General features: G+C 43.0%; 1 protein-coding gene across 1 annotated transcript in view; it reads right to left on the bottom strand.

Annotated features, from left to right (window-relative positions):
• Positions 1-18,468, bottom strand: part of LOC306794333 (sodium/hydrogen exchanger 9-like) — a gene marked incomplete at its 5' end in the record, with an annotated part of 48,900 nt that overhangs the window by 5,080 nt on the left and 25,352 nt on the right. The window contains 3 exons of the mRNA XM_079292366.1: positions 1,227-1,272; positions 16,867-17,020; positions 17,897-18,008. Of these exons, the coding sequence (XP_079148492.1) occupies positions 1,227-1,272; positions 16,867-17,020; positions 17,897-18,008 (312 nt within the window). The remainder of the gene's footprint in view (positions 1-1,226; positions 1,273-16,866; positions 17,021-17,896; positions 18,009-18,468) is intronic.

Raw genomic sequence — 18,468 nt, 5'->3', positions numbered from 1 at the left:
TACTCATTGACACATTAGGACCCTCGGGGGTGACTACATGCGCTGCCTGATGGAAATGTTGAAAGCCTGCACCCCTGGATAGTCAGCGGGGCCATATCCAATGACCTCAGCTTTTACAAGTGGGACCAAGGGCCTTGTGCTTCAATAGGAAAATCTTGTTCGAAAAAATGGCAGAGCCCCGAGAGGTCCCTTCTTGCTACAGTGAGAACACGCCCCCAGCAGTGCCTGTGCGGACTCTCATTTTGGGCACGGTTACATTGAACCATTTCCATAAGAAAGGGCCAGAGACTTGGCCTCACCTCTCCCCTGAGATCCCCTTCCAGTCTTACCTGCCACGCTGCCTATTTTGTCTGCCCCTCTGGCCTCATAATGCCAGGCAACTGTCATTTAGCAGGAAGCAAAAAGTGCATTTCTCCTCTTGAACCTCTTCTCCGCTTTGATGGCATGCAGTCGTCAAATAAACAACAGAGCCTAGATTAAAGGGGAGAAGCTTTACGTGTCCGTGGAAGAGGATGGCAGGATATATACTGTAAATCCTTGCTGTCCACAGTATGTGTAGATATGCTGCATATTGTTGTCCCTCTAATGTAGTGTGTGCAAAAGTACTCTGCACTAGTAGTCAAGCACATGCAGACTGTGTGTGACGCAGTACAGCCCTGCAGCACTTTAGTGGTGATTAAAAATAGCTCTTAACCAAATGAAGTTTCATTGTCTTCGAATGGGATCGAGCCTCTCTCACTTTGTTGAGTTCCCTCCAGTGGGGAGAGCTGGCAACTAAGCAGAAAGCACAGCTTACAGCACAAGATCCACAACAACAATGACTGTACGTTTACATGTACACTTATATTCCACTATTGTGACAATATTCAGAATTTGATATGGCTCAGGTAAACATCATATTCCGTTGAAGAAATGAAAGAGGGAGAATATGTGGTCACAGTTCAGTTGTATCAAAGTTGTATTTGTTAGCCGTCTACAGAGACATTATTACAAAGATAATTGTATTTCTGATTATTGTATCTTTGAAGCCTTGACAGCCCTTTTCTACTGACATCTGTAATTCTCCAATTCATATTTTGGGAATTAGCATATAAAACTCTCGATAGTTGTGGCACTGCATATTCAAATACAGTTCAATGCCAGAGGGGACAAAGGCTGCAGCAATAAACGAGAAAAAGAGTGGATGAAACATGGATTACTGAATAGTGACAATAAAGTGTTTTTACCTCAAAAGAAAGGTCCTCTGGATTTTCTTCTTCATCCACACCCACTCTGTAGAAAATGAAAAAAAAGCACAGTCAACCCTGTCTCCATACAGTACAATGAAAAAGAGACAGAGACAAATCCCAGGGGTTTGATTCCCCACTGCATGTGAAGCTCTACCCATTTTAAAGTCAGTCTAGCGCCGCGTGCGACTTGGCAACGAAAGTGAAAGTCAGCGTGGAGCCCGGCTCAGTTTGAACATGACCTTTTCGAAGAGTTCCATCGAAATCAGCCTCGTCTTCCACATAACACCCAGAAAATGTCAGCCGGGTAAACTTTTGACAAATGACAAACGACGTTGCGATTATGCTTGATATTCTGTGTGTCTGCAGTTATGACCTCTCTGCTGCAGGGCCCGCTCGAGCAGAGGGGCTGAGGGGCTGAGGGGCTGAGGCCCGACTGGCTGCTCGCTCGCTCTCCATTGAAACAAAGTGACTCAGCACCGGCCAGTGACAGCCTAGTGAGCTGCTTCATTGGGAGACAAAGGCGTCGTCTCAGTGTGCGCATGCATTCCTTGCTTCACATGTGCTGAACATCCACACTACAGCTTTGTAGCATTTTCTGAAGACACATGATGATCATTTCTGATATATTTTTCCCACTTGACACCCAAAATCTATCATTTATGGTTATACAACAGCCAAAAACCCCTCCATTCAGTACACTGAAGGGATAACATTTCCCACAGAGCCCAGTGAGATGCTGTCGATGTTCCTTCCTACAGGTCAGCAGTTACCTCTAATAGCCTAGCATTACTGCTGCAAGGCTCAGGACATTGTGAGATAGCCTACCACTATCACTGTGCAGAGTGCAGTTTGAATGTGCTGACACCGAAGCCTTGAGAGGCTCCTGCGACAACACAACAGAGAGGAGGAGATTGTCATCAGAGCGCTAAAGTTGTGCGGAATTTTGTCTTGGCTGCTTTCCCTCCACAATCCGTCTCCGGTGTCCGTCTCCGGTGTTTTTTTAACATCTCCCGTTCTGATCATTGCTCTTATCGTTGTTGCTTCTCACATTTCAGGTTAGACTTTGTTTTGACTACAGTTTGAATTGAGAGGTCCGTTGATATGAAACTCAAGAAAACATCCCGGACATTGTTGTACTTGGTAATTAATATCATTTTGATCCTGCGGTCTATCCCATCAAACCATTCATCGTTGAGCCAGCTTCTGTCTCTCCCTCTGTTTAAGTTCCTCTCTACACCCATCTTTATCTAAAACACATCCATCTTTGTCTCTTTCCTCCTCTTTTTTACCAAAGAGTTTTTGAAAATCTTTCTGTCCGCTCTCGGCTTTCATTGTCCTCCACTTTCATCCAACTCTTTCTGTCTTTATCACCTCCTACCTCCTCTCATGTCTGTTTCTTTGTCTCCTCCTCCCACCATATCCCTGCTATTGTCTTTATTTTCTGCCCAGCACTTTGTCAGAACAGTAAAGGGAGGCACCATGGTTGGAATGATGCTGAAACTGCACAGGGATGAAGGCAAAAAGGGTTTTGGAGATCTACCTTTATTATGCAAGGTCTTGCAGGGTTTACACTGGAGCAAGTTGTTTTGGTGCAAAGTGTTATGGTGAACCCTCTTGGATGGGCTATGACAGGTTCAAAGCCGATAGAAAAAGGAAAGGGCAGATAAGGTGCGAGTCGGAAAAGCAAGACAAACTGAGGCTAGAGCAAAAAAAAAAAAAGAATAGGGGGAGGAGAGCAAAAATAAGAGTTCCTGTTTTCTGAGCGTGATGGTGAGTGAGATAGTCTGCGGTGATATGAGAGTGACAGAATGAGTTGGTGCTGCTGGTGAGTGTGTTTGAGGGGGAGATCTCGTGATTTGGTGACTTTGTGAGTGAAAGATTGAGTAGTGGAGGCAGGACAAGACAGACAGAGACAGAGAAAAATACATGAAAGAGAATAGAAAAGAGCTTTCTCTCTCAAAATCGAAGCAAGAGAGGAACAAGGAAAACGAGGCAGACGACAGTTTTTATGTGTTGTGTCTTGGGGAGAATATTTTGCAGTCAGCCAGCCTGCTCTCACGTTTTGAGATTTGATATGACCCCTGTGAGCTGTTGCCCTTATTTTCAACACACGGACACTCAATAAAGACAAATCAAGTGCAATCTTATCTAAAAACTCTGGGACCTCCGAGTTCACAGAAATAAATCTGCGAATGAGTGAAAGTGGACCAGCCTGAAGCACACACTGGGAGAGGAAAGAGAGCGCACCGGGAGAGGGAAGTCTGTTATCTTTGCATACATTTATATCGACTGCTAGGGTCCTTGACAACTGCTGAGTCACAGATACATCTGTGATGAGCCTCTACAGGAGTATGCGGTCCTCCCATGACCCAGTTACTTTCGAGGTAAAAAAAAAAAAAGGTTGTGGCTGCTATTCTACCAGTATCTGCAGCTTTCGGGGAATGTTGCTATTAATATATACACGTTGTAAAGTTTCTATGTTTGGGCGATTTTTTAGGAGGGACAGAGAAAGTAGCTCCTTTTTTTGTTTTTACTACATATATTGTCAAATGCATTTAGTACAAAAAAAAAGGATGAAATAACACTCCAAGATGGATGCAGAGAGCACCCACGGTCACCCATAAACACCTCTTTGCAAGAAAATACTTCAGAAATAGCTTTTGCTCTACCTCACAGAAAAGAGGAAGAGCAAAATAACTTGGCCTTGAGCAGTGGTGCAGCTTGTGTGTGTGTGTGTGTGTGTGTGTGTGCACACATACGTGTTTGCCTGTGCCTCGGTAGCGTCGTTATCTCTGACAGTAGTGGGCCGGTAAAGCTGTGCTTGCTCTGCTGTAGGCGCACAACACAAGGCCTCGAGAGGAGACATCACAACATCACAGACACGTCAACTACTTTGCTCATACGGCTCATTTATAAAACATCTTACCTCGGAGGCAGTCTACGGGTAGGAGTTAACCGTGTTTACGTGCAGGCAAAACATGTTCCTCGCAATCGTTTCCTCAGGAGGAGAAAATCTCCTCTGGATGTGATTAGCAGCACTAGTTAATAAACATGCAGATGAGTTCAAGTACTCAAGTAGCATACGCTCAACAGGCAGGGAAAATCAAGTTACAACACTCCCCTCTGCTGTGCTCACTCTTTGCACTTGCTGCTCAGAGACGGAGCGAGAGAGGGGGAGAGATAAATAGACGGGGGAGCACAGAGAGATAGAGACGGGGGACAAACAGAGACGGCCAGAGTCTCACAGGGACTGTTTTCTCTGTACTGTGAGTTTAGACAAGAGGAACGCTGTAAGTCATCCTTCCAGTTTCCTGTTCTTCTCACCAGGGATTCACATGGATTTCATATCCAGCAACAGGAACACAAATCTGAATGTGGAACCAGCATCAAAATGAACACCATGCACAACACGAATATATATATATATATATATATATATATATATATATATATATATACACAAATAAGGGACAAGGGATGAGAAGTATAACCGGTATGACTGGCAGATCGGTGCGATGATTTGAATCCGGCTCAACTGTTTCCTACACAACATGGATTTAAATTGTCAAATTGTATGAAGGTTAATTGTATTAAAACAGAAGTAATTGTTTGTGGTACCAAGGACGAACAATTGAAAATCACCGCTCAGCTTCAGTCACTGATGTTAAAACCCACAAACCAAGCCAGAAATCTAGGTGTAGTTATGGATTCAGACCTCAACCTGAACAGCCACATCAAGACAATTACAAAATCAGCCTACTATCACCTGAAGAATATATCAAGGATTAGAGGACTTATGTCTCAACAGGATTTGGAAAAACGTGTCCACGCATTTATCTTCAGCAGACTGGACTACTGTAATGGTGTGTTTACAGGTCTCTGTAAAAAGTCCGTCAGAAAGCTGCAGCTGATTCAGAACGCTGCAGCTCGAGTCCTCACTAAGACCAGGAGGGTGGACCACATCACTCCAGTTCTGAGGTCTTTGCACTGGCTTCCTGTCCAACAAAGAATTGACTTTAAAATCCTGCTGTTGGTTTACAAAGCACTGAATGGTTTAGGGCCAAAATACATCTCTGATCTGCTGCTACCTTATGAACCATCCCGACCCCTCAGGTCGTCTGGGACCGGTCTACTTTCTGTTCCCAGAGTCAGAACTAAACATGGGGAAGCAGCGTTCAGTTTTTCTGCTCCACATATCTGGAACAAAGTCATCATCAGTGCCTGCAGTGACACAGACTGTTTTGGCTGAAGTGATTAGAGTGAGTGACAAGAAAAAACATCAGTACCGGTACAAGGACTTTACAAAAGGTAGAAGTGAGCATTCACGCAAAGACACTGCCTTCATTCAAACTGTTGAGACAGATGACTTCAAAGGAGCGATCTGAAATGTTTTATGCTCTTACAAATGAAAAGCACATTTGAATATATAATTGAAGAGTTTGTCGTCATGATATTTGTTTCTCTAATTACAACTGAAATCATTTATAACTGGTGTCTAGAGTGAGTATATGTATTAAAAGAGCTGTCAATCTAATGAGGAGTGACTGCATATTCCAACCCAAAGAATACATTGAATCTGTGATATGTAGTAACAAACCAAACATTTCACCCAAAACTAAATCTTGAAGTTGCACTGAAGATGTTGTAAGATCAGATTTTAGACCATCATGCAAAGCTTTGCAAGAGAGTTGTACTGCAGGAGGTGTAGTGAGCTTTACATGTCTCAGTGCTACAACCCTGCAGTGGATGAGGATATAAAACAAAGAGCAATATAACGTAAGCTTCCTTCCCTTTCACTGCAGTGTTACAAAGGAACAATCCATATACGGCCAAGTCTCTGACTGCAGTATTTAGGTCAATCTACTGAAACCTAGAGTGAGAGTCTCTCTGCAGCTTTAACCTAAATTTCACATCCTTTGAGCTGGTATAAAAATAAAATTGGCAGAGTCAAGTGTGTGTGTGTGTGTGTGTGTGCTCTCACATGCACGTGTGAAAGTGATATTAGCCAAACATCCATCTGTGCATGTTGCAGTGGGCTGCAAAGCATTTACAGAAGAACACGGTTCATTGTCTTAGCGATAATGTCTTTTGGTAAATATCTCATCTCACCAGACGCCGAACCTGCCAACTGATACATGACCACCCACTCAACAGATGTCCACACATCATGTTATCATTTCTGTTGTTTAATCTGAGGCATGGGGGATGATTATGTAATGCCATTTTGGACATTGTTACTACTCACAAACCCAATAACAGTCATGACTTTGACATTTTCACTGTTTTGAAATGCACATGAGCGATATTACAACTTGTAATTTAAATGTATTCAATGCTTCACAGTAAAAGTATAGTTTATTTATTTGTCATGATCACTGCTAATTGACTGACTTCCCAACATTAACAACTATTTGTTTATTGTTGTTGTTTTTCATTTTGCAAATTTTGTCTTTCATTTTGCACATGAAACTACAGCCATCAGATATGTGCATGTACTGCATGAAAGAAGTATATTTTCTAGGGTATTAAAAACAAAAAGGAAATTTTACTTAATTTGCAACTTCCTTGCCTCAGTATTGTAGGTACAGTACTTGAGATTAAAGATACTTTGCTACTGTCTTCCACTGATTTGTTTTCCCTTGTATCATGCAATTGCTGTCGGCATCATATTGTGCTACATATGTGAAATTTAAGGTGAAAAACTACATTAAAAAACTGCTATAATACTGTAATATATCTCTGTCTCAGTTTGAGTCTTTCCTACATTGTCTCACTGTGTCAACTGCTGGGGAGGAAGACACTCCTCCACCATGGATGCTGACAGACATCAGTATTTCAAACAGTGTCAGTTTAGCAGGAGGGGAGCCTTTTAGCATTTCAGCCAGCTGGATCCCTGTGGACAGACGGGGACAGTTGGGAGCAGAGGAGGCTGTGGGAGCCCAAGATATTCTTATCACACAGAATTCATTTCCCTTCTCACAACGATCACCTGGATGTCTCAGCATGACACATCTAGCCTGGTGGAGTCAGCGGGATACGGAGCATGGCAAGAATTGGCTGGATAACACCAGAAGATAACCTTTATCAAACTAGCATTATGTCTTCTTTAATGCAAACTATATTTTGAGTTAGTTGGTTGTCTTTTTTTTAACAAGGAAATGAGTGTTGAGTTACAGTTTAATTTGAGGAACAAATCAAAAGAAGTCCTTTATTTTATTTACTCACATTATTTTGTTCATTTTACAATGTTTTTAGACCAATATATTTGGTATATATATATTAGAGAAATATATTACGAGTTCGCTATATTAAGCTCAAAAGCTGCTTGAATAAAGAAACTTTGACCATTGGCATGTAATCAAAGCTGTTGCCCCTGGCCACAGCAGTTCATTGCTTCACTTCAAATTTCAACCTACCCCTTTAATTGTCCAAAGTTTCCCAGAACTATGAATGATTGTGTGAAAGTGAAAGCTTTGCACATATATGGACGGCTCTGTCAAAGTCTCTCAGCCCCATGTCAGGTCCTTGTTGAAAAGCTATAAAACCTCAAGCAGTTGAATGATTGTTACCGACGAGCAAAGTGTTTCAACTGAAAATACAATAAAAGCCTGTTACATTACCGCTCACTGATGTGAGTGATGTGCACGGCGAACTGGGAAATCATAATGAAAAGGGAGTTGTGGTCAGTGAAAAATCACCCAATGTCAAGAACAAGATTGGTAATGAAGCTTTCAAGAACTGGACTAGTCTGGTAGCACTTGCCTGCGGGTCGATTTTAGCTTCGACATTGTTCATAATTGTGGAAAATCCCTTTATATGGCTTCCTTCCTTCTTCCTGTCTGCAGGATAGGAGATCAAATGTCTCCTTTTGATAACGCTGGTGAAACTCTGAGGTCTTGATGCCGAGTTTCATTTTTGGACAGTGCCATTTCTATATTTTAGAGAATCAAGGACAGTTGGCATGAGCTAAATATCTCAGGAGAATCTCAGAGAAAGGACTTAGTGGTATAAGGATTAACACGACGAGGCAGCCTGTTTTGTGTGCTATATATGGCACTGGGCTAATGGCGCACTGTTTCCTGCTGCAGAGCTGACTGGAGGGATGTCTCGGCCTTTTCTTTTCTTTTTTTTCACAGGAAAATGGTCTGCTTTTGTATTTTTGTACTTCACCTCAAGCTTAAAAGAGACAAGTAAATTAAAGCTGCACAAACTCAAGACTTGAAAGGAAAAACTGGGAGCGCTGTGTTACATTTTTCAAGTGGAACTGACACAGCTAAGATGGCAAGAGATGACAGGAGTGGTGAGAAGTTGAGGAAATGTATTTCTGTGTGTCTGCTGAGCAGCCGGCTGGTCAGGATGACTATTAGTCGAATCTGCCAGATAAATCAGTGTCAAGTCACTGTCTCACGACCCCCATGCAGGGAGCTGGTATACCGTCGGCATATCCATGTCTGTAGATCCACACATGCATTTGCTGCAGCTGCATAAGTGGTCAGTGATAGTTGATTTGGAGAAGAAGATAATCACCCGGCACTCATCTGGTTCCTCATCTCCCTCTCATACTAAGACAACGCTGCTGCTGCTGTGGGGGATATTGTTCTCTGTATGTAGGTGCTGATGAAATTTTGAGGGCGAGTGGTGAATTATTTAAGAGGGAGGATTATGAAAGCAGTTTCTTGGAAGCGGGTATGAATCGATATGAGCCCTCCCCACTACCACCACCACCTCCCCCTCCCCCCCCTTTTGTTTTTGTCCCTGAAACCGCAGACCCTCTGAACAGAAGTCCAGACACATGGCCACGGGACAAGGCAGACTGTTAGAAAGAGGATGGGATTGTGTATCTGTGTGTGAGACCGACAGAAGGGCCCAACTCAGACTGACCACATCGACGGGAACAGATGGCCAACTCAAGGCCAGCCAAGTCTATTCTTCTTTTCCTCTGAGTCTACGGGCCAAGTGTAGAAGGCCATACACACAGATGTAGAGCATGCACACACACACACACAAGCCTACATTTCTGTGGGTGAAGTCTGACCCTGAGCTAGAACAGTTTCTTATGGTGGCCTCCGATGCAGATTTGATTTCATGGGCTTGATTTGTGCAATGCCGATGCTCGGAGGCTTTCAAGACTGAATAAATGACCCTCGTTCAGCTCTCACTCTCTCATTTCACTTGATTGTTTCATAGAGAGTTCGTCCATGTCCATTTTTCTCTCTGTACCCCCCTCTCTTCGCTCTGTGTGTGCCCATTCTGCTGAACCATTAAATCCGCCTCTCTTTTGTTTGGCCGACGCTGTTGTTCTCTCTCTGGCAAATGATTTCCTGCCTCAAGAACAAGCAGTTGGGCGCAAACAAGAACCACCTCAGGGAGCTTACATTTCACAGCACCGATCAAAGAGAAATGGACAGGTTTCACCCTTGTGGTTGCAGGGCAGAGCGATTCATCATTCACGAGACAGAAATAAATCATAGTGCCTCACAAAGATTGTTACCTTGACGGGTACCTCAGTAATGCATGCGCCTTAACATTTACAATGAGTGGAGGAAAACACAAGACAAAAAAATGACAGATCAGAGACCAACGCATCTGTCTCAAGACCGTACAGATGTTTCACAAACTGGGATTCATTACTTAATGCAGGAATAAAGTCATACATGGCAAGGAATGCTAGCCATTAGATCATCAGACAGTTTGAAAAAACAAAAACGAACAAACAGGAAGTCCAAATTGTGCTACATTTCAAGGTGTTAGCAATTAACTTGGTGAGTAAAATGTTTTCAGGCAAATGGAAAGAATGAAGGCCAAAACTATGAAGAACAAAAAACTGAATTTGTATAAAAATTAACTTGCTTCAATGGATTTTTAAAAACTTTTCAGGCTGTCTCCCTCTCTCTCCAAATTCCAGTCTCCATCTTTCTTCCCAATTCTCTTTCTGTAGTTCCTCTAGAAACTAAGGGCTGCAATTATGGAGGGCTAAAAATAATGGCTCTATAAATAAGAGGTGCCCACTGAGAGTGATTGAGAGGCGAGGTCGCTAGGCAGCTGGGGATGTTGGGCAAGTTGGATACATTCGCGCTTTCGGCTTCCAAAGAGTGGCCCCCACAATCCTCCCACACAAACACAAGCCACGGTTTCCTCACAATCAACACACACACACACACACACACACTGATGCAGCGTTGGGTGTTCTATCTCTACCGCAGCAGCTCTCTGCAGTGTTGCAAATTTAGCCCCATCAGTACCATCCATCAACCCTCATTACCACTTCCCCATTCCCTCGGAGGGCTTCATACCGACCGCATTCTTAAAGCATTGTTTATCCAGCGGCGGAGTGGAAAAATGGAGTGTGCATGCGCGTTCGTGTGCGTTTGCATTTATGCATGTGTGATAGAGGCACCCCGTGTCTGTTTTATTATTCATACTCATGTGTGGATCCTCTTTCAGCCCACAGACACCTGCCGGAGATACACACAGCACACACTGATGTTCTCTACCATCTCTCCCCCTCCGTGGTGCTTAACTGAGACCTTCTTTAAACAATAAACTCCAAAATACTACTCAGCAAATCACTTTGTATCTGTGTGTGTCCAATTTGCATGCGCTGTTCATGCAAATTCTCTGGTTTTGCATTGAGAGCATCAATCTGCCCTCATACACCCATAGAAGTACACACACACACACACACACACAAGTGGGCACTTTTATAGCCCTGATGCTCTTTTTAATGGCCCTCCTCCGCTCTCTTCGTATTGACGTCACGTCCATTAGGCCGTGCCTCTGGGCCTTTTTAGTGGATACTGGAGCACAGGACTCCAGTGTACGAGACCCTCGTCCGGAGTCAATCTCCACCTGATAAACTCGCCGTATTGGCTGATCTGATAGACGCAGTTACCACGGCAATCTGTTCAGTCTCTCCCGCACACTGCCATGACTATCAATCCACTTTGAAAGGAAACCCACTGAACTGTGTGTCAGAGGGGAGAGCAGTGTTAACAGCAGCGCATGCACTCTGTGAGCTCTCACCTGCTTATTGTCTGCACACACACACACACACACACACAGCTCAACTATCAACACGCATAGGAGTGTTGATAGTTGAGCTGAGACAGGACTATCTGTATCTGGTGCCACAGAGAGTAACCCTGGCAGTCTAAAGTGAAGAGATAATGTTTCACGTCTGATCAGCATCAGAATCATAATTCACTGGCCTCCTTCAGCCGCCACCTCTCTCATGATGTTTCCAACAGCAACATCTCCAATCAGGGTCCCACTTATCCCAGTCACAACCCTGTTTTCGGAACCCTGAATATCGCACTTACGTCTCAGCAACACCCTGCTACCCTACAAGTTGCACTGACTCTTTTCCTCTTCATGAATGTAGAATGAGTGTGAAGTACACAGGCAACTTCAGTCTCAGCAAAACAGAGTCAGCTAGACTTGAGTGGCGACAATGCCCGGCGTAGACATGAATGTCAAATGAGCTGAGAGCCACTGCCGAACGAGGACAGGCTGAATTTTGACGGCGGAGCCTTTTCCCCCGAAAGAACCGTCTGAAATGTTAAATTAAAGCTTGGTTCTTCAACACTCAGGAGACATAATCAATGGTCGGTGCGGCTGGCTGAACTTGCAGGGCTCCACTGTGACTTCGTGCTGCACATCTAAACCCTGTCCCCCAACTGGAGCTGAGCTCAATGTAATGAGAAATGAGACTTAACTTTCAGTACAGCGAGGGAGTAACAATGGAACAGAGGAAGAAGGAAATTGAGGAAGAAGAGAGAGAGAGAGAGAGAGCGAGAGAAAGAGAGAGAAAGGACTGCAGGTTATTTTGACAAAGTGCTCTGGGAGAGTATTTTAGCTCCAATACATCACCAAATCATCAGACTACATCAATAATGAATGTGTTTTGTAGATTCTGTGTACAAATCAGACTGATGCCTTTTGCTTTACCGACCACCTGACCCCCTTGATCCATCCCCGAGAGGACAAAAAGGATGGATCATTTTTCATGTTCAGAAAGATATTTTATGATAGATATTCCTTTGGAAATCCCTTCCAGCAATATGTTGCATTTTTAAAGAAAGAAAGAAAAGCCTGCAGTTCCCTGTCACAGTCCCAGCCTTTGTTATAAATTGGTCTTCTAATTCACATCCATCTCCATTTGTTACAAAGCAATAACTTTGACTGGACAAACTAAAGAATAAAGAAGAAGTCTGGATTTAAGCTTTCCTCTCTCTCTTCCACTGGCTTATTGACTTCTTTTCTTATCAGTAGGGGCAAACCTATGAAGGAGCCATTCATCTTTGGAGTCCTTTGAAGTATCTTCTAATCTGCTGGACATCCTTTTATTATGGTCGTGTGTCTTTGCTTGTATACATGAGGACATGTGGGTGACTTTCCTCTCCCCTTCAGTCTGCTATGCCTATATATTTGAAGGGAGGAGGTGTGTAAATGTGTGTGTACATGTGGCCTTATTCTTGTATTACACAGTCCTCAAAATAGGAAAAATCTTATCAAAGCTGTACAGGCAGATGGATGTCAAAAAAAGGGAGGGAAGGAGGGAGGGAGAGAAAGAGAGATAGTGATAAGAGGTCAGTGGGGCATGAAGGAGAGTGAGTGATATCAGAGACTTGGTTTTCCACCCATCCATCTGTCCAGTCAAAACAAAAAGTCATTAGCCGGGCTCCAGCTGTTACATCTTAGCCTCCAAGTTTTGAACCCTGCTCATATACATGCGCATACACACAGACAGGGCCTCCTGTCCGTCCTACAGGACCACCATGACATCATCTCACAAAACTGCAAAGAGGAAATGCACATGAGCTATCTTCTCATCTTGTCAAAATCACTCTCACTCATTGGGGTACGCAAATGAACAAGACTAAACGTCCACAGTCAAGCGGCTCCGTGAGGCTTTACTGCAGCACAGTGGTGCTTTTAGTTCAATGCAAAAACCAGCATGCTAAAAAGCACCCGGTAGCAATGCTGACATGCTGATGTTAAGCAGGTAATAATATAGGGTAACCATCATAGTTTAGCATGTTAGCACATCTTAATTTTATTGGGAATATTATTAGTTGTCTGGACCAACCAAACGACCAACCTTGTTTCCATAGAGTCATGGCCCTTTCATGATGTTAAGTGAGAATGGACAGCAGGAATTTATGTTTGAATATACAGCAACTGCAAAATAAAAAAAAGAAGAGCAGAGGCAGTCAGTCCATATGACTTTGTGATCGCGACTGCACATCTACACTATAAAAAAGCACCTATGCTAAAAGCAAAATAAAATGATTAGTCTGAGCTGGGCTGAGGAAAAATAATGATATTCAAAGTGAAAGGGCTTGAAGAGGATACGACTGGCCAATGTTCAAAGCCTAGGGGCCCCAGGCTGCTCATTGTGACTGGTCTCAGATCTCCCCAGGGGTGCCCTGCCACCTCCAGCCCTCATCAAAGCCAACGAGTCAGACCGAGACTGAGGACCGGCGGCGTAACATTGTGTGCGTGAGCGCTCGTGATACTGCTTGGGCATGGAGTTACATGGGCAAAACAAACGGAACACTGTGACATGGCGTCAGTGTTTTTTCAGCTGAATAGTTGCGTTGATCAAAATATGAATCCATACAATAATTAGTCTATGTCAGTGGACTTCAGAAAACAATGTGTAAGTGGCCCATTATTGCACTTTAAGCTAATACAGCACTGTCACGACTGAGAGAGCCTTAAGAAGACATCATATCGACATGAATACTCTGTAATAATTGATCAATCACAAAATAGTGGCGGTGAACACAGAAAGAAACGCAGCTGTTTTCCATAGTGCAGACTGGCACATTGCCAGTTTCCTCATGGTGAAAGACAGGCTTTTGCCCTCATGGGTCTGTGTTGTTATTTCATGGCTCCAAGTTATGGTGGAGAACTGAACACAAACAAGCAGTTGGTGCGGTTGTGAGGCACACACACACACACACACACACACACACACACAAAACCGTCTCAATATCACATAAACCTCTTTTTACTGACCAACAGCCAGTAATATTCAATCATTAATTATTAATTAGCACCAGGTGTGGTGCACCAAATACTATGCACAAATAAACCCAACCACCATTAGAGCAACTCATTGCCCACTCCAAAGATAAATGGACATTCCGTTAGTGAGAGGTAACCTCTAATAAGAGACATATTGCAACAAGCATGACAATGCAGATATGAAAACGAGAACCAGAGAAAGGGAAAACGACCTATATACAGTTTCATGGTAAATTGGGATGAGATACATTAGTAATTACTATCAATTGCACAATAGTGGAAAATACATTTTCATTACCGGCATGATGAAACTCTCAAGTGTGAGCAATAATGCACCTTGAAATTGAGAATGAAATGGAGAGGAAAAGAGAGGAATTGGCAGGAGGAGGAGAGACAGACCGTCTCGGCATTAAAGGAAATTTGCCTTTGTTTGTGTTCAAAGTCTGACTGAACAGTAAGCAGAGGCTGTGTTTGTTTTTATTACTATGTAGAACTCTGCTGGTTTGAGCCTTAATCATCTGTCTAAACACGAAGCGCACACATATCACATTGCAGTCTGACAGACGGCTGAGCTCAGATTACCCCTGTATGGTACGCATTTCTGAGTGTGTGTTTGCATAAATGTGTTGGTGTACGTGTATGTGTGGGCCGGCTGTGTGAGTCTTGCGATAACCGAGTAGTGTGGAACAAACAACGGCCTCCTATATTGACTTAAGTTAAACCAATAAATATATTTTAATAGTCACATTATGCATTTTCATTATGGTTTCGGCTGCACAAGCAGCCATTGTGTGCCAATTTAAAGGCCCTGGATGCCAATTCACTCAATGAGCTATAAGCATAAACAATGGGTACCGACATGCTTTTCTGCTTATTATTTGCTGTTTCACATTACATTTACTATTCTACAATTTCTGTGTTCGTGTTGTATTTGTGCTTCTCTCATTTGTTTCAAAACACAAATTATTGTCATAGTGTTTTAAGTGTTATAACACGTCAACATTAATATAGCCGCAAACAACTATTTGCTATTTAAAGATAGAGTGGAGTAACGGCGTCTCGAGCAGAGAAGTCGAACCCCGTCTGAGTGTTGTAAGCTGAGCCTCTCTGTTGTTTTTTGGTAGCCGGGCATGTTAGTGCATGCGAGTCCCTCCCATCATGTCCCGCTGGCTGGCGGTAACCGCTTATACAGCTGATAACGTTGCCCCAGCCCACAGTGGCGTTCCTGGCATATATATATAGCTTTCATCTTTGCCGCATATTTGGTTTTAATGTGATATACAGACAGGCAACACAAATCATGAAGTGAAAGTCACTAAGTGTAGAGGCAGAGTAACAGGCCAATCAGGAGCAGGAGAGATTGTAACAGCAAAGGCATTCATGCATTGTTGTTTTAAAAACTACCGATACCCCTTTGGAATTTATCTTCCAGAAACAGATTTCACCAGCATTTGGAAGTTGCTGCGTGTAATCTGTGACCCTCAATTCTGGTGCAGATAGCATCTAGAGACAACAGAGCAAGAAGTCCTTAAGCTGCTCAACGGACACAGAGCAAGAGACTCATCTTCGGAGATACAGATCCACTATGCTCTGGGGGATATTACAGAGGTATTGTTGCTTTGTCTGGTCATAAACGTCAGCATTACAATAAAATGAAGCTTTTCGTTGGCTATAAAAGCGCGAACAAACAACTTGCTAGATTGAATTACCCAAAGACAATCTGCAATGCTTCGACAACAGAGCACCTCCAGGTTTTGTTTCACATGACAAGCTGCTTCATTGTCTGTGTTTTGTAGCTCAGAGAGAGAGAGAGAGAGAGAGAGAGAGAGAGAGAGAGAGAGAGAGAGAGAGAGAGAGAGAGAGAGAGAGAGAGAGAGAGAGAGAGAGAGAGAGAGAGAGAGAGAGAGAGAGAGAGAGAGAGAGAGAGAGAGAGAGCGTTTTAATGCTCAAAAATGGTCCACAGTTTGCAGTTTTGGATATACTGCATCTTCTTTTTTATGTTTTCACTTTTAATAGTTCAGAAATATCCAATTGGGCAATTTCACTGCTTTACTGAACTTGATTTGCTTCCTGTTTTTTTACCAGTGCTTTTATTTACTTCTTCTATTATTCTTTTATAACATAAAACATTTTATGTACGCACACACACACACAGAACTGAAAACCACTGGAGATTCAAAAGCACTGCCTGTGGCTGTCAATTATACCACTGTAATCTGGGCCCGAGATTACACATTAATAATTTAAGTATCTAATTACTGCCTTGCATCCTTCACAGACTTGTGTAAGACAATGTGGTCTCTTTATATAGCCACAGAATAGGTTATACAAGAGTTTCTGCGTACAGCGTGGCAAGCTGCACACAGAGCTAAGAGCCCATGTAAGGCTGAGCAGCAAGGGGATGAGGGAGAGGCATTACAGCATCCAGAGAAAAGCTTTACAAAGAGCTGTTGCATATTAAGTGGGGTGAATACTTAATGTGAGTCTAATTAAGCTGTGTGTGTGTGTGTGTGTGTGCGTGTGTGTGAGACAGCCGGATGGAGAGACAGAGCGATTTGACTTACATCATACCGACGATGTCCCTCGGTGAGGTGGTAGCACTGACCTGACGTTCAGACGGCGCAGCATGGGATCAGCAGCGGTACCCAGCACCCAGACGGTGAAGCCGACCAGCAGCAGAGTGGTGGTGAAGATGGTGCTCCTCACTTCGGTGGATGTGTCTCTTATTGCCAGGCTAAACGTTACAGCCCCCCTGAAACCTAAGAGCAGAGGAGACATTTCTAAGTAAACAGCTGTAGTACTGCCATCCATCAAACTACCAGACAACCAAGTACCAACCAATTATTTGAAAAAGGGCAGGAGAGAGCGATCCAGTTAATAGCTCCGTCCATGGGTAACAGATTACATCCCGACTATCACTCGTATTGACCAGCTGCTCACCAGCAAGCAGCCCCAAAACAACCTTCTGGATTGCTGTACAGTGGTGACATAATACCGTAAGCCAAAACAATTCACAAAGCAAATCCTTTGCGGTCATGAGAAATGGATTGGGGAGGAGGTAGTGGCAGTGGGGGAGTTTTGAAAAACAGCAAGACAGGTTTTTTTTTTTTTTTTAATTACAAAGAAACCTTCTTATGTAAGAGGTAAAGTGGGTCAGGCAAGCAGCAAAACATGCTGCTGCTGCACTCTCCCACATCACTTCACATTGAATATTCCTTTCTCCTGCATCATCAAACCGCTCACAGCTTCAACCACTAAGTGAGGCGATACTTTATTTAGTCTTCTCCAAACTACAGACACAAAAATAGAAAAGGCTGCGGGTGAATCATTAAAAAAAACCCTGCAGATTATGACGATATCCATTTATGTAAAAATTGTCTTTCGTAATGAGGGGACACAATCTTTCAGCATCCTCACTAATGCGAAAAGCTTCTAGCAGTGAAGAGAATTAAGTCATTCGAGTTTTCGTAGGATAAATTGGTTTTCTTACAGCAAAAATATCATCGACCCAACATTTATCAAATAAAGGCCAGAGATTTTCATGTTTTCAATTTTTCAGCAAGGTCCAAAAAAAAATGCTAAATGTTGCTAAAACGAATGACAATAATGTTGATGGGTGTTATTAAGCACTGTACCTGCAAACATCATGAAGTGCTGGAAGGTGCGAGGTATCTTGGTTGTTCGTCCCAGGTTGAGGAGGAATGAAAAGGGGTAGATGTTACAGGCTCTTGATACAAAGATGGAGAGCTGTTTGTAATAAGTGCAGATTAAGGAGAATACGTATGACTGAGACACACTCATGGAAATATGGTTATTTTTCAATGAAAATCACAATTTCTTTGATTCATATGAAGAAAAACGGACAAACAAGAGACATTTGTCTGAAATGCATGCATGAGTCTGCAGTCTTGGTTAAAGTTAGGGTAAGTTATTGATAGATACGGTTTGTCTTTATTTATTCAGACAAAATGCATGCGATAATTCCATAATAAATACAAAAGTACCTATTCTATGTGAGACCAAGCAGTGAAAGTACACCCGTAAATATCAACTTACGTGCACGATCACACACGCACATAAAAAAAAAAATGATCTCTGAAAATTTTGATTTAGAATGCAAACACAGCAGTGTGGCACCATGCCGAGGCATGAAGCCAATCAGGCTCTGCAAGCTGTCTCTGCCCTCCACACACACACACTTTGATGT

The sequence above is a fragment of the Melanostigma gelatinosum genome, assembly GCF_949748355.1.
Source record: "Melanostigma gelatinosum genome assembly, chromosome: 20".
Classification (NCBI taxonomy): domain Eukaryota; kingdom Metazoa; phylum Chordata; class Actinopteri; order Perciformes; family Zoarcidae; genus Melanostigma; species Melanostigma gelatinosum.
This window is presented reverse-complemented; position numbering and strand designations above follow the sequence as displayed.